General features: G+C 40.4%; 1 protein-coding gene across 5 annotated transcripts in view; it reads right to left on the bottom strand.

The window, feature by feature from the left end:
* Positions 1-13,157, bottom strand: part of NEDD4L (NEDD4 like E3 ubiquitin protein ligase) — a 377,526-nt gene that overhangs the window by 188,765 nt on the left and 175,604 nt on the right. Inside the window, exon 1 of one of the 5 annotated variants that reach the window (XM_049901834.1) lies at positions 4,447-8,095. The exons of the other annotated variants lie outside the window; for them this stretch is intronic. Within the exon in view, the coding sequence (XP_049757791.1) occupies positions 4,447-4,469 (23 nt within the window). The 5' untranslated portion in view covers positions 4,470-8,095. Of the gene's footprint in view, positions 1-4,446; positions 8,096-13,157 lie in introns of those variants that run through there. 5 annotated transcript variants of the gene reach the window in all.

Genomic DNA, 13,157 nt, shown 5'->3' with positions numbered 1-13,157 from the left:
AAGAAAAAGTCAGCCTTCAACATTTTTTTAGCTCAATCAGAAAATAGCAAGTGTCAGGGAAAAAGAGAAAGCCCCTCCCTCAGTGTTTGGCACAAGAGATGTTGGATATTTTATAACTGACTGACTAAAAAGATTTTTTTTTTTTAAAGTAATGAACAAGTGTCTTAATGGGTCAATGGGTTAAATTAAACAGTCACACAAGTAAAATACCTGACAGCAGAGTCCACCCTCCCCTACCCAAGGCAAAACAAATCTTTAAGGTAAACAACTCACTGATTAACCTCTAGTGTAACTATGGTCCTGAACACCTCAACACAACAGGGTGAGGGAGAAAAAGTAGAATATATTAAATTGCTGTAAAAACTCTGCTGCCTCATTTCTTTCAGGGAAGCCAGAGACTTCCTTCGAGTCTCAAGTATGTCTACCAAGGATGGCAATGTCGGCCAAAAGGAACTTCTTGACCCTGTTGAGGGAGTTGAAAGATTCAAGCCCTTTCACTGGCAAACACTCCCAAAGATCACACCCCCATGACTCCAAAGGGCTTCCGCTCAAGAACCTATGACCAAACGCCCTCTAATGTGACGGCATTTCCTGTCACAAACTTCAGTTAGAGGAGGCTGTGTTTATAGTTGCATGTGATCCTCATGTCTGTAGTGGGATGAATGAGTAATATTCAATGAGCAAGAGGGCTTACACAATCGAAAGTGGTGCTTTTTCATGTATGTCTAGCAGGGTGTCTTAGTTATCACGTGCTGCTATAATAGAAATACCACAGTGGATGGCTTTAACAGACAAATTTATTCTCTCACAGTTTAGGAGGCTAGAAGTCTGAACTCAGGGTACCAACTCTAAGGGAAGGCTTTCTTTCTCTGTAGGCTCTGCGGGAAGGTCCTTGTCTCCTTTCAACATCTGTGGACCCGCAGTCCTTGGAGATCTACATGCATCTTGGCATCAATCTTCCGGGTCTAGGAGGTTCTCAACACAGGGACCCCAGGTCCAAAGGACATGCTCCACTCCCAGCTCTTCTTTCTTGGTGGTAGTCACATCCCTCTCTCTCTGCTCACTTCTTTCTCCTTTTATCTTTTTAAGATAAAAGGAGAAGCAGGCCACACCCCATGGGAACTCCCCTTACATGAGATCAGGGCTATGATCTGAGTAAGGGTGGTGACTAAAGTAAGAGTGATACATCCCACCCTAATCTTTCCTCATTAACATAACAACCATAACCTGAACCTCTTTAACATAACCTAGTTCTGCCTCATTAACCAGAGGCAGAGGTTAAGATTTATAACACATCACAAAATGGAGGATAATCAAACAATACTGGGAATAGTGGCCTAGCCGAGTTGACGTGTATTTTGGTGGGACACAATTCAACCCATGACAAAAGGCTTCAAACTGATTATTCCCGGTTCAGTCATGGCCAAGGAAAGGAAACCAGAATGGACCTGAATTTTAAAAATTTGGGTGAACCAAATGATAACCAGAAGGGGAAAAATTATGGGTTGAAGCCCTACTAGAAACTTAATCTCCTTCTTAGAAAACATGGGCAGCTTATGTGTTGCATAGCAACCAACTCTCTTGCCCATCAGATTTTGCGCAGAGTTGGAAACAGCAATGCCCCACTCAAAGTTGGTGGCCTACCGCACCACTTTGAATGTGTCACTCTTCACAGTCCTGGCAATAGTCCAATCTCATGCATCAGGCTCCTGAAAGGCTCACTATGCCTCTTCTGAGTCTCTCATTCCAGGGTTTTGACTTGTATTTTTTCCTGTTCCAGTCATCATTATGGATCACCCAAATTTTAAAACTATGGGTCTGTCCCTGTTGCTGGCCATGACTGAACAGGTTTGAATCGGTTCAAAGTCCTGATTTCCAGTGAAACCCCATTTACTCCATTGAATTGATCCTATTTGTGTTTCCACTTAGTCTGAAATCACACTGTTAGTTGCCTTTGCGAGGTAATGCTATGTCACAGGTTTCAGGTGCTTTCCAGAAAGTTTCACTAATTCTTCATTCTCTAGGAGAAGAAAGCTAATCCTTTGTTTTCAGGGGTGATATCAATCAGGAGCTTGAATTTTAACCTTTCGTCCAGTAACTACCTCTAGGATGAGTAAACAGTCACATATGCCTCAGCTGAGAAGGGTACAGCTCATAATTTCCTAAAAAGATCCCGTGATTATTCTGGCTGACAGGGCAAGAGGGAGGGCCTATGAGGTCTAGGCCCAAGGCCTTTCATGGGATTTGACTGCAGGAGAGCAGCGTGTGGTCTTACCCAGGCCTGACCCACAAGTCCTGGCCAGTGGATAGGATCTCACCTGGGAGCTTCCTGCCTAGACCACACTGCCTACCTGTGCTCTGGGTATAAGAAAAACCTGGCAACACAGAGAGTGAGCACAAATATTTACTGTAGATGAACTTGTGTCAAGTGACCTTCTGTGGAATTCTGAGCCACTGGAGACATGGCTTAGATACTGAGAACACATACTTCCACCATCACTCTGAAGGTGAATGACTCCCAGAAACCTGTCAGATCCAAGGCGAGAGATTAGCAGGCTTTCATCAAGCTTACCTAGGGAATAGAACGCCTTCTAACTCAGTAGCACATTAAAGTATCATTAACTCAAAACACATGTGGAAGAAAAAGATTTCTGTCATGATGAAATGGTATGTAAAATGACTTCACCTGACAACTGACTTGGATAAGCTGTAAGAAACACAGAATGTGGAGTAAGCATTGTCTGGACTGAAATACAAAACAAAACCACCCTCCCATCCCAACACAACTGGAATAACCAAAAAGCCATCTATCTGTTCTAATCAACTGCCTCTATGATGTTGTCAGTAAAGATAGAGAGCTCCCCACCAAACAAGCCACTTCAGAACAAAACTTTTATACTCTTCAAATAGTAAAATTCATAGGATTGTTTCCGCCTTCACTTTTTTGTTAGATTCCACAGTGACATTACCATAAGTTGCATTATAAGACAAAAAAAAAAAAAAAAAACCTTTTTATTGATAAAAAAGCCAAAGTATCACGAAAACAGCGGCAATATAAAGACTTGTCTGTAACTGAAAATCATTCCAGTTCTTTTCTCCTGTTGAATTAAAAGCAAGCATTTTCTTTTCCTCATTTCTTGATCTCACCATCATATTACTCAAACTCCATGGGAATTAAAGTTCACCTTGTGCTCCTTACAGGAAAAAACAACAGGCCTACCACACAGCACCCTGGCCATTCTGTCTCTTCCATTTCTTGCTGACAAGCTTACCAGCCTCGGGCTACTGCCCAGGTACTTTAAATCCCCTCCTCTCTCATAGTTTGGGTGTTTGTTTTCTTTTGTTTGTTTAAGTGACAGAATTTAACTCAAGCACCTGTAGACAACATACTTCTCAAGGTGCAATAAAGTATTAAAAAACTCAAGATTCGACTGCAGGCTTTGATATGTCACACTGTTGATACATTTTATTAGAATTCCATGGATCTTAAGTCTCTTGCTTCCTTTATGAAAGTGTAGTCTGCACTCAATTTTATTTCAGGTTTTGAAAGCATGCAGACATACACTAACTAGTTAACTAACAGTTAATGAATCACCATTCAAAGAGATGGTCCGGAAACAGAAAAATCATGTTTTAATCATAAAGTATTTTCATATGTGTGAGCAGTCAGGGTGGAAACATGATCTAAAAATAAATTTATAACCTAAAATACAAATTCAGTTGACTATGTTCTGAGCTTTAATTTTTATTGTCTCAAACAAACAAATACATCTAGTAGAAACCATGTAAGCCAATTACAGAGGGGAAGAAAGATTTCTATCACTACCTCCAAAAACTCAGAAATACACCATAAATCATTCTCCTAGCAAACCATTCTATGACATAAAATGTTATGTCACTTTAAGCCGAGCACAGCTGGTGTCTCCCTCTTCTCCTCTGAGATCTCTAAGTCAGAAACATTCCGAGCAAATAGAGATCCAAATCAAAAAAGGAGGAAAAACATAAATGTTTCCTCCCAAACCTGTGATTTCTAAACCAAAGAAACGCCACTCATAGAACTTAAATGGCCTACATTTTCCATTATTTTCAAAAAGAAAACAAGTGTTCATGACAGTTTCATTTGTGGAATTAAAATTGTATGTTTTCCTACAAAGTCAAGGCAGAGATAAAAATGCAAAGGGTAGAGACTCAGGAGAATTCAGGTCATAATTCCTTTCAAGTTTCATTTTTTGCTGGCACATCTTTCTATTCATATGAAGAGCAAAATTGATCAGCGCTAGCTAACACAGACCACCCAAAAGAAGTAATATGTAGTGGAAAACCCTGGTATGGGCTAGAATAATACCACTGATATAAAAAACAGTACTATACCAAAATCAAACTCCATGCCAATAATAGATATTATGCATTCATATAACAAACGTACAGTAGTGTCTTTGTTCTTACCTATAATTTTCCTCGGAGCTCATGAAAAATAAGCCATCTATCCTGCCAGAAAGCGTATGGTAGAGCTGATGTTGCTGGAATTCTACCTCTGCGACCCCGGGCTCCCTTGCCTGGTCTTGTCTTCTCCCTTGCTTGTTTAGAAGCAGAGTACACACGCACCTCTGCTGATAAACTCCAGGAACACCAGCAAGTTTTAACACAACTGAGAAGAAATGCCTCGAGCTTGCTACTTAGACCGATGATTCACCACAATGACAGCTAGAAAGAAATGCTTGTTGGTGGAAAAGGGAGGTGAGTCAGCTCCACCCCTATTGTAAGGATTAAGTAACTCCACCCAGTTCAGCAATTAGCTTAAATAATCACGCAGCGCCATAACGTTAAATTACCTGCAAATGTTCCTGCAGCAGCTGGTCTCCAGATGACAGGTAGAAAGAGGAACCAGGGGCTTATCACACAGGGTGGGCAATAACCAGAGCTGACATGGTTTTGTGAAGGACAGTAACTCTGGCTGGGTTGCCTTTCTTATTTAAAGCTGTATCAGAGTTTTCTGGGCAGAGAGGTAGTTGAAGTTCTTCCCCATTCACAACTCATTCAGTTTCTATCCAATTCCTGCCTGCATGCAGGCACCCACACCAGGCAGGGTGGAGAACACAACTTTCTGGCCTTCAGAGAGTTTAAAATCTTAAAACTCAGGGCGGGAGCAAAACCAGGTACAAAACTAACTATGATACAAAACTACACAGAACTGAATTGATTGGTGAGGACTGGTGGCAGGTGGCAGAGGTAGCACCACCCTGTTTGAGTCTACAACCCCAGTTTTCAGATTAACTCTTTGTGTACCTCCAAGTACCCTGAGGTGTTGATGGGATACGTTTTACCCTGTGGAAAGGACATGAATTTCTGGCGGACAAAGGGTGGAATGTCATGGATTGAATTGTGTCCCCCCAAAATTATGTCAACTTGGCTTAGGCCATGATTCCTAGTGCTGTGTGACTGTCCACCATTTGTCATCTGATGTGATTTTCTTATGTGTTGTAAATCCTATCTCTATAATGTTAATGAGATGGGATTAATGGCAGTTATGTTAATGAGGTAGGACTCAATCTACAAGATTAAAAAAAAAATTAAACCACTCTCTTTTGAGATATAAAAAAGAGAAGCAAGCAGAGAGACAGGGGGACCTCATACCACCAAGAAAGCAAAACCAGGAGCAGAGTGTGTCCTTTGGACCCAAGGTTCCTGTACTGTGGAGCTCCTAGATCAGAGGAAGACTGATGACAAGGACCTTCCTCCAGAGCCAGCAGAGAGAGAACAGCCCTCCCTGGAGGTGATTTCCTGAATTTGAACTTCTGGCCTACTAGACTGTACAGAATAAATTTCTCTTTGTTAAAGCCATCCATTTGTGGTATTTGTTATAACAGCACTAGATGACTAAGACAGGTGTAGACCTGGAGCCTGAACTCATCCAGTGGAGCTCCACAGCACTGGATGCCTGTTTGAGGAATACAGTTTTCCAACCTAACCTCCAGTAGAGCTGGCTCTGACTCATGGCAACCTTAGGTATAAAAGATTAAAATGCTGCCAGTCTGTGCCATCTTCATAATTGTTGGTAGGTTTGAGTCCACTGTTGTGGCTACTGTGTCAATTAATCTCATTCAGGGTTATGCTCATTTCCACTAACCCTCTAGTTTATCAAACAGGACGTCCTTTTCTAGCCATTAGTCCTTCCTGATGATGTGTCCAAAGCAGCAAGACAAAGTCTTGCCATCCTTCCATTTAAAGGGCATTCTGGTTGTATTTCCTCTAAGATTGATTTGTTCATTCCTTTGGTAATCCATGGTGTGTTTAATTTTTCTCCAATGCCATCGTTTGAACACATCAAATCTTCTACTTTCCTTTTCCACTGTTCAGCTTTGCCATCCTTTACTATACTGAATTTCTAAGCCCAATAAACCATGTGCTCTTTTTATGGCTGGAGACTTGAAGCAAGTCAAACTCTACAACTCACCACGCCACCCACTCAGCCCCTGGGAAAAGTGGCTGAAACAGGAAGTACCCCAGTTGTTGCAAAAAGTTAACTTTCTACATTAGCTCCAATTTAGCAGCAGGCTCACTGGTGAGGAGTTCCTGGTATGTCAGCTGAGAAATTCTATAAACTAGACTTTCAAGTTCCCGTGGGCAATCAAACGCTCAGATTCCTCAAGGTGATGGGAGAACAGAGTGATCATCAGAGGAGACAGTGCTCTCTTGTGGCTGGGAGGATCACTGGAGGCTTAGGGAAGAAAGCATATACCTTGAAAAATGTTACACCCTCACAGAGGACAGACTGACATCTCCAACCACTTTCACTAGAATTCTTGAAACAAGAAAACTACTTTGAATTTCCAGTATTCAGTAGGTAAAGACACACGAGGGCTAAACAGACTAAACTTAAGACCAAGAAGAACTCCGCCTTCTTTGACTGTAACTAGAATTATAAAATTAAATTGTATGTTTTAGATTTACACATTGGCTGGAAGGCTAAAAAATAAAATAAAAAATAAGAACCACACTATACTATGAGAAAATATGCCTATAGACAAGTTCAATAAGTTAAACAATTCACCTGTCCCCTTAAAAATAAAAGCCCCGACATTTCCCATCAATGTTGCCTAATTAAATGATCACCCCATTCTAAGTATTAATATTAAAAAAATGAAAAGAATTTCTAATTAATAGCCATTCTCCCATAGCCGTACACTTTTATATTAACATTAGCATGTTCAATCCCTCCTGTCCACTGAGGCTCTGCCTCAAAAAATGCATAAGATACTTCAATTCGGCGTAGTCAGGGAAGGCTACATTTGATCTTTCCAACTCCAATTTGCCTCTTCTCTTACAGTCAGACTTACTGAACAGATGGTCTACTTACTTCGCTGTTACCCATGTCATTCTCTCCAACCCATGGCAACCTGCTTCTGCCCAAACCCCATTGAAATGCAACTACACCTAGTCAATGGTGGCCTTATCACTAAATTAAGAAATGTTAAAACTAGAGGGAACGTTGGAAATTTGATTCCTTTGGTCTACAGGAGGAATGAGGAGCCCTGGTGCCACAATGATTAAGCACTTGGCTGCTAACCAAAAGGTCAATGGTTCAAATCTACCAGCTGTTCCATGTAAGACCTGACAATCTGCTCCTGAAAAGATTTTAGCCTAGGAAATCCTCTGGGGCAGTTCTACTCTGTTATATGGGGTTGCTATGAGTTGGAATCCACTCGATGGCACACAACTGAGGAAGAAATCAGGCCCCAACCAAAACAGCACCATTATCTAGGAACAGATGCTAAAGTCAACACAACTCAAATATTTAGTTGCAATCCAGTGTTATTACTTCTGCTCTCACTACACTATTTACTGGGGATAGCCTGAAACTACTGAAATCCTCCAATATCCCAAAATGGGACCTGTGCTCTATGAAGCAGGCTACAGTGAAGAGACAAGGATGCAGGCATTGGACTACAGGTGGAGCATGGTCAAGTCTGAGACGAAATCTAAAACAGGCTCCTGCAACCTCTGCACTACTGACCTTTGGGGCCAGATCATTTTTGTTGGGGCTGCTGTCCTGTGCATTATAGGATGTTTAATAGCATCCCTGGCCTCCACCTAGTAGACACTCAGTAGAGCCCTCCCCAGGTGTGACAAACAAAAATTTTTCTCAGCCCCTACCCCCCCCCCAAAAAAAAACTGCCGTCAGGTTGATCCCAACTCATAGAGATCCTATAGGATAGAGCTGAACTGCCTCACAGGGTTTCTAAGGAGCAGCTGGTGGATATGAGGTGCCAGCCTCTTGGTTAGCAGCCGTAGCTCTTAACTACTATGCCACCAGGGCTTCAAAAATGTCTCAAGATATTACTAAATGTCCCCTAGGGGCAAAATCAACCCCAGTAGAGAGTCACTGCGTTAAAAGGAGAAAACATCATACTAGGCGGAAAGGTTGGAGGGCTTGGAGAAGAGATGGGAAGCCGCTTTTACTAAAGCAACGTGAAGAAGGACGGTCAAAGTGCTGCTGCAAACAGGTAAGAAACAAGGCAGGAGGAAGAGTAGTTGATAGTGTTTCCCCAACTGAAGGTTACTGTCTTTATATTTCATTGTTTTTTTCCCCAAAGAAACAGAAGACAAGGCCAATGGCTGAGAGTGAGAAACTTAGGGACTGAGTCAAAGTCTGGAACAATCTAAATGTAAAAGAGAACACAACAGGTGGGCAAGCAGTCTGATGAAGATGTACCATAAACTTAAGAGTGGCTCCAACACACACAAAAGTGGTTCCCCCGGCAGATAGGAGGATCTGGGAAGAAGGGGTTGAAGGGTGCTCGTTCGGTGTTCCTAAAAGAGTGTGGACACAAGGGTGCCAGAAATGTGTTGGGCTCTCCAAGGTCACTGTGGTTGGTGGTGATGCAAAGTAACCTAGAGTGAGGAAAGTGAAAACAAGGAAACCTACTAGGGGTCTACTGCAACAGAGGAAATGAGAATGAAGGAAGTTTAAGGCAGGGGGTAGCGAAGAGAAGGAAATAAAGATGTGACTGACAATCTAAAGGGCTTAATACACTCATATCTCTTGCCCCAATAATTACAATCCTGGTACTGTTCTCAAGGAAATAATCAGAGTTATAGACTAAGAAGTACATTACAAAAACACAACTTAAAAAAAAAAACAAAAAACCATAAACAACCTTAGTGTCCAACCATAGACAAAATAAATTCATGTCCTCAAAGAATATTTTCAAACATGGGAAAACACTTACAATATAACATTAAATAATAAAACGCAAATTATAAAACTATGTATAACATCCCAATTTTATTTTAAAATAAATCACATATACACATTTTTACAGTTTGCAAGTCTTAACCTTTGAAGGCAACAGACACTAAGATTTCCAAGGTTTTGTGCTCATTTAAAAAATTACCTATGTGAGACCAAATGGTCAGCAATTACTTTAAAACAAAGACGAGAATGTAAGGGGACAAAACCAGAATGGAAATGAGAGTGTTCACACATTGTGAAGAATGCAACCAAGGTCACTGGACATCTGGTGTAGAAATTGTTCAATGGGGACTTAAGCTGCTGAGTAAACCTTCAAAGAAAACACAATAAAATATTTTCAAAACTTTTTTCCAAGGTTTATGGCGGGGGGGGGTGGGGCAGTAAGCGATATGATTAGAATCTTGGAGAATGGAGCAATAATAGCGTTTCTGGGAATTCCCCACAATCCTCTCTGACCAAGGAGTCTACAGAAGAGGCATCAGTCAACAACCAGGAGTGGGTCTACCAGGAGTCTAGCAATAGGAGAGGCTGCTTCCATTTCTGTTCATATTTCTTGGGGATCCCCCTCCATTCAAATTTCAAAATAACATCAAAAGTTAACAGCAATCCTTTAATTCTACATTATTTACAATTAAATGTATATCCTTTGATGGCTCCTAGCTCTTCTGTCATATTACAAAGAAATTTGCTTAGTACTGTTTACTACGCTGGATGATTTATTGTTGTTGTTAGGTGCTCTTGAGTTGGTTCAGACTCATAGATACCCCATGTACAACAGAATGAAACACTGCCCAGTCCTGCACCATCCTCACAATCATTGCTATGTTTGAGCCTACGGTTGCAGCCACTGTGCCAATCCATCTCATTGAGGGTCTTCCTCTTTTACGCTGACCCTCTACCTTAGCAAGCATGATGTTCTTCTCCAGGGACTGGTCCTCCCTGACAATATGTCCGAAGTACATTAGACGTAGTCTCGTGGGACATTATGAAATACCACAAAGGGTCACATCACATCAGTAAATTCCAATAGAAAGCAAAGGAAGCGCATAGAAGATAAATTTTACATAAGGTAAGCAAAAGGAATAAGAAAAGTGTGAAGACCCACTTCATTCAAAACAAAATCTTATTAAGAGCAGAGAAGTTTAATTTCTAGGCAATGTTCCAAAGACTGTTCAGTTTCTGTGTTTTGTTTGCTTTTGTTTCTAATCTTAAAAGGATCTGCTAATTACTGTGGCCATCTTGAGATTTTTTTTTCCTCTCAAAAACCACCATGAACTTATCCATACTCTGCAGCCATTCAAAAATCATTTTTTTTTTACATACTACAATTTATCATAAAATACAATAAAATATTGGTTAAAAAGCATCATTTTAAGCAATATCGTAGTAATAATCCAAATTCACAATCTATATCAGGCGTTCCTTGGAAACTCTATGGGGCAGTTCTACTCTGTCTATAGCGTTGCTATGAGTCAGAATTGACTCGACGGCAATGCGTTTCATTTTTTGGTTTATTCCTATATATATAAATATAGCAAAAGGACTGGAAGGAAATTAAAGAAAATGGTAACCAATTATTTCTCTGAGCATAGTGGAACCTGTGACAGCCAGAACTCAGCGGGACTGTCTTGTTTTTCCAGGTCTCATAAGTTTTCTGTCTTTGATAGAGTATAGTCTTACCACTTTCCTATTGCTTGTTTCAGTGGAAAATATTTTTCCTTCTCTGACAGGTTTCTGCCTTACACAGGTTCCAGCTTTTGCAGGTTTTACTGTATTTGGATTACACGTGGATCACAGCTTTATATTTTATCTTACCAAAGTCTACATCTTTTATAATCAGAAAAAAGTTAAAAATGGCTACCAATAGAAACCCTGGTGGCGTAGTGGTTAAGATGCTACAGCTGCTAACCAAGAGGTCGGCAGTTCGAATCCACCAGGCGCTCCTTAGGAACTCTATGGGGCAGTTCTACTCTGTCCTATAGCGTCACTATGTGTCAGAATCAACTCGACGTTAGTGGGTTTGGTTTTTTTTTTTTTTGAAAAATGTAAAGGAGGATGAGGATGGTTGCACAACTTGAAAAATGTAATTAATGTCACTGCACTGTACATGTAAAAATTGAGTTGGTCTATGTTTTGCTGTGTATATTCCCAACAAAAAATACATTATTTTAAAAATAAAATAGAAAACATATAAGAGAAAAAAGCTACTAAGAATATATTGCCACTTATTTAAAAAGAATGAATAACCATATGAAAAGAATCCTAATGCTGGAAAAAAAAAGAAAACAACAAAAACTCCAAGTTTCTCTGTTTTGTTCAAAACCAGTTACAGTAGAAGAGAAACTAGGGCACGTGGAGGGGGAGGAATAAATTGAACAAAACAAGGATGACATGACACAGGCAAAAATCTTTACATAACAGAGGCAAGCTTTGGTATTATAACATAACATCCTGAATTTCCTCATGAAGTGTTAAACAGAATCCTCTGAGCTCTGGCTAGCCTTTTCCTCCAATGCCTTACAGACAAGTACAATGTATGGTTTACATGCTTCACAGGTTAGTAATCAAGTCACTAGTCACTTTATCAAAACACCTGGAAAAAAAAATGGTTTCATAAAGGAGGGGGAATAAGTTCTCTTGGTCTTTAAACAGTCATTTCAGTAATCAAAACCAGGAACCTACTCTGCTCAAGGCAATTATATCCTCAAAACATTTACGACCTACCACTTAAAGGCAGTTCCCTAATTGAACTGGTTGTGTTCCTAATGTTACCATGTTTTTGGTCAGTGACTTAAAATACTGAAGACATTTTTTCAAGGAAGAAATGCCTCAACCTTAAAGATTCCCTCTTTTAAATGGTATTTAATCTTCAATTTAGATGGTATTTAAAGTCCTTCTGGCTTTAAATACCATCTAAATTGCAACTGTCTCCCAAACTATTATCTAATCTTGACTTTTCCTTTGGTCATCTGACTTCTCCTTATTTACCATCTATCTACTCACATCTTCAACTTGGAGGTCAAAGAGGCACCTCAGACCTAACATGAGCTGTCCTCCAAGCACGTTCCCCCACTAACCCTTTCCATCTAGGTGGCCACCATCCATCCAGCTGTTTAAGCCAAAATTTCCTTAATTCTTGTCTTTTCTTTATCCTTCACACATTCAGTCCACCAGCAAGCCCCACTGACTCAACCTCCAAAATACACCCCAACTATGGCCTTATCTCCATCCTTATACTACCACTTTGGTGTTCAAACCATCCTTCAGAGTCAATCACAAGAATCAATCATTCACAAGGACCCAACACATGGATCCTCAGCAAAAAGAGAAAAAACTCATAGGGAAACCAGACTTGCTGAATTTATTGAGACTGGTGGAACCCCCTGAAACTAATGCCCAGAAATAATCTTTAAATCCAGAACTCAAACTATTCCATGAAGCCATTGTTAAACAACAGTTTAACTCAATTAATAAAAAATGTTTGCCTTGGGCATAGCACTCTTATAAAGAATTATCTATATGAGCTTAATCAGGCAATAGTTAATCTAAGACACAGATGAAAACTTTCAGGAGCAGAGAGCCTACATTAATGGTGATGAAACAATATGGGTATAGACAGTGAGACTGGTGATACAACATGATGTAACCAACGTGACTAAACCGTTCATGTGGAAATGGTGTATGGATGTATACTTGGTTGCGTATACTGCCCCCAAAAAATACATATTTAAAAAATAAAAAAGAACCAATCGTTCAGAACCCATTCCTATTCCAGATTCAGCAAGGTCCTATATAAAAAGCGACCTTTGCGTATGGGATAGCGCCAAACGCCAACTCACAGAAATTGGTGCAGGAGGGACAGAAGGAGGGTCAGCTTAACCCAGGGTGAGCTACTCTAACCTAA

The sequence above is a fragment of the Elephas maximus genome, chromosome 11 (genome assembly GCF_024166365.1).
Source record: "Elephas maximus indicus isolate mEleMax1 chromosome 11, mEleMax1 primary haplotype, whole genome shotgun sequence".
NCBI classification, from domain to species: Eukaryota; Metazoa; Chordata; class Mammalia; order Proboscidea; family Elephantidae; genus Elephas; species Elephas maximus.
This window is presented reverse-complemented; position numbering and strand designations above follow the sequence as displayed.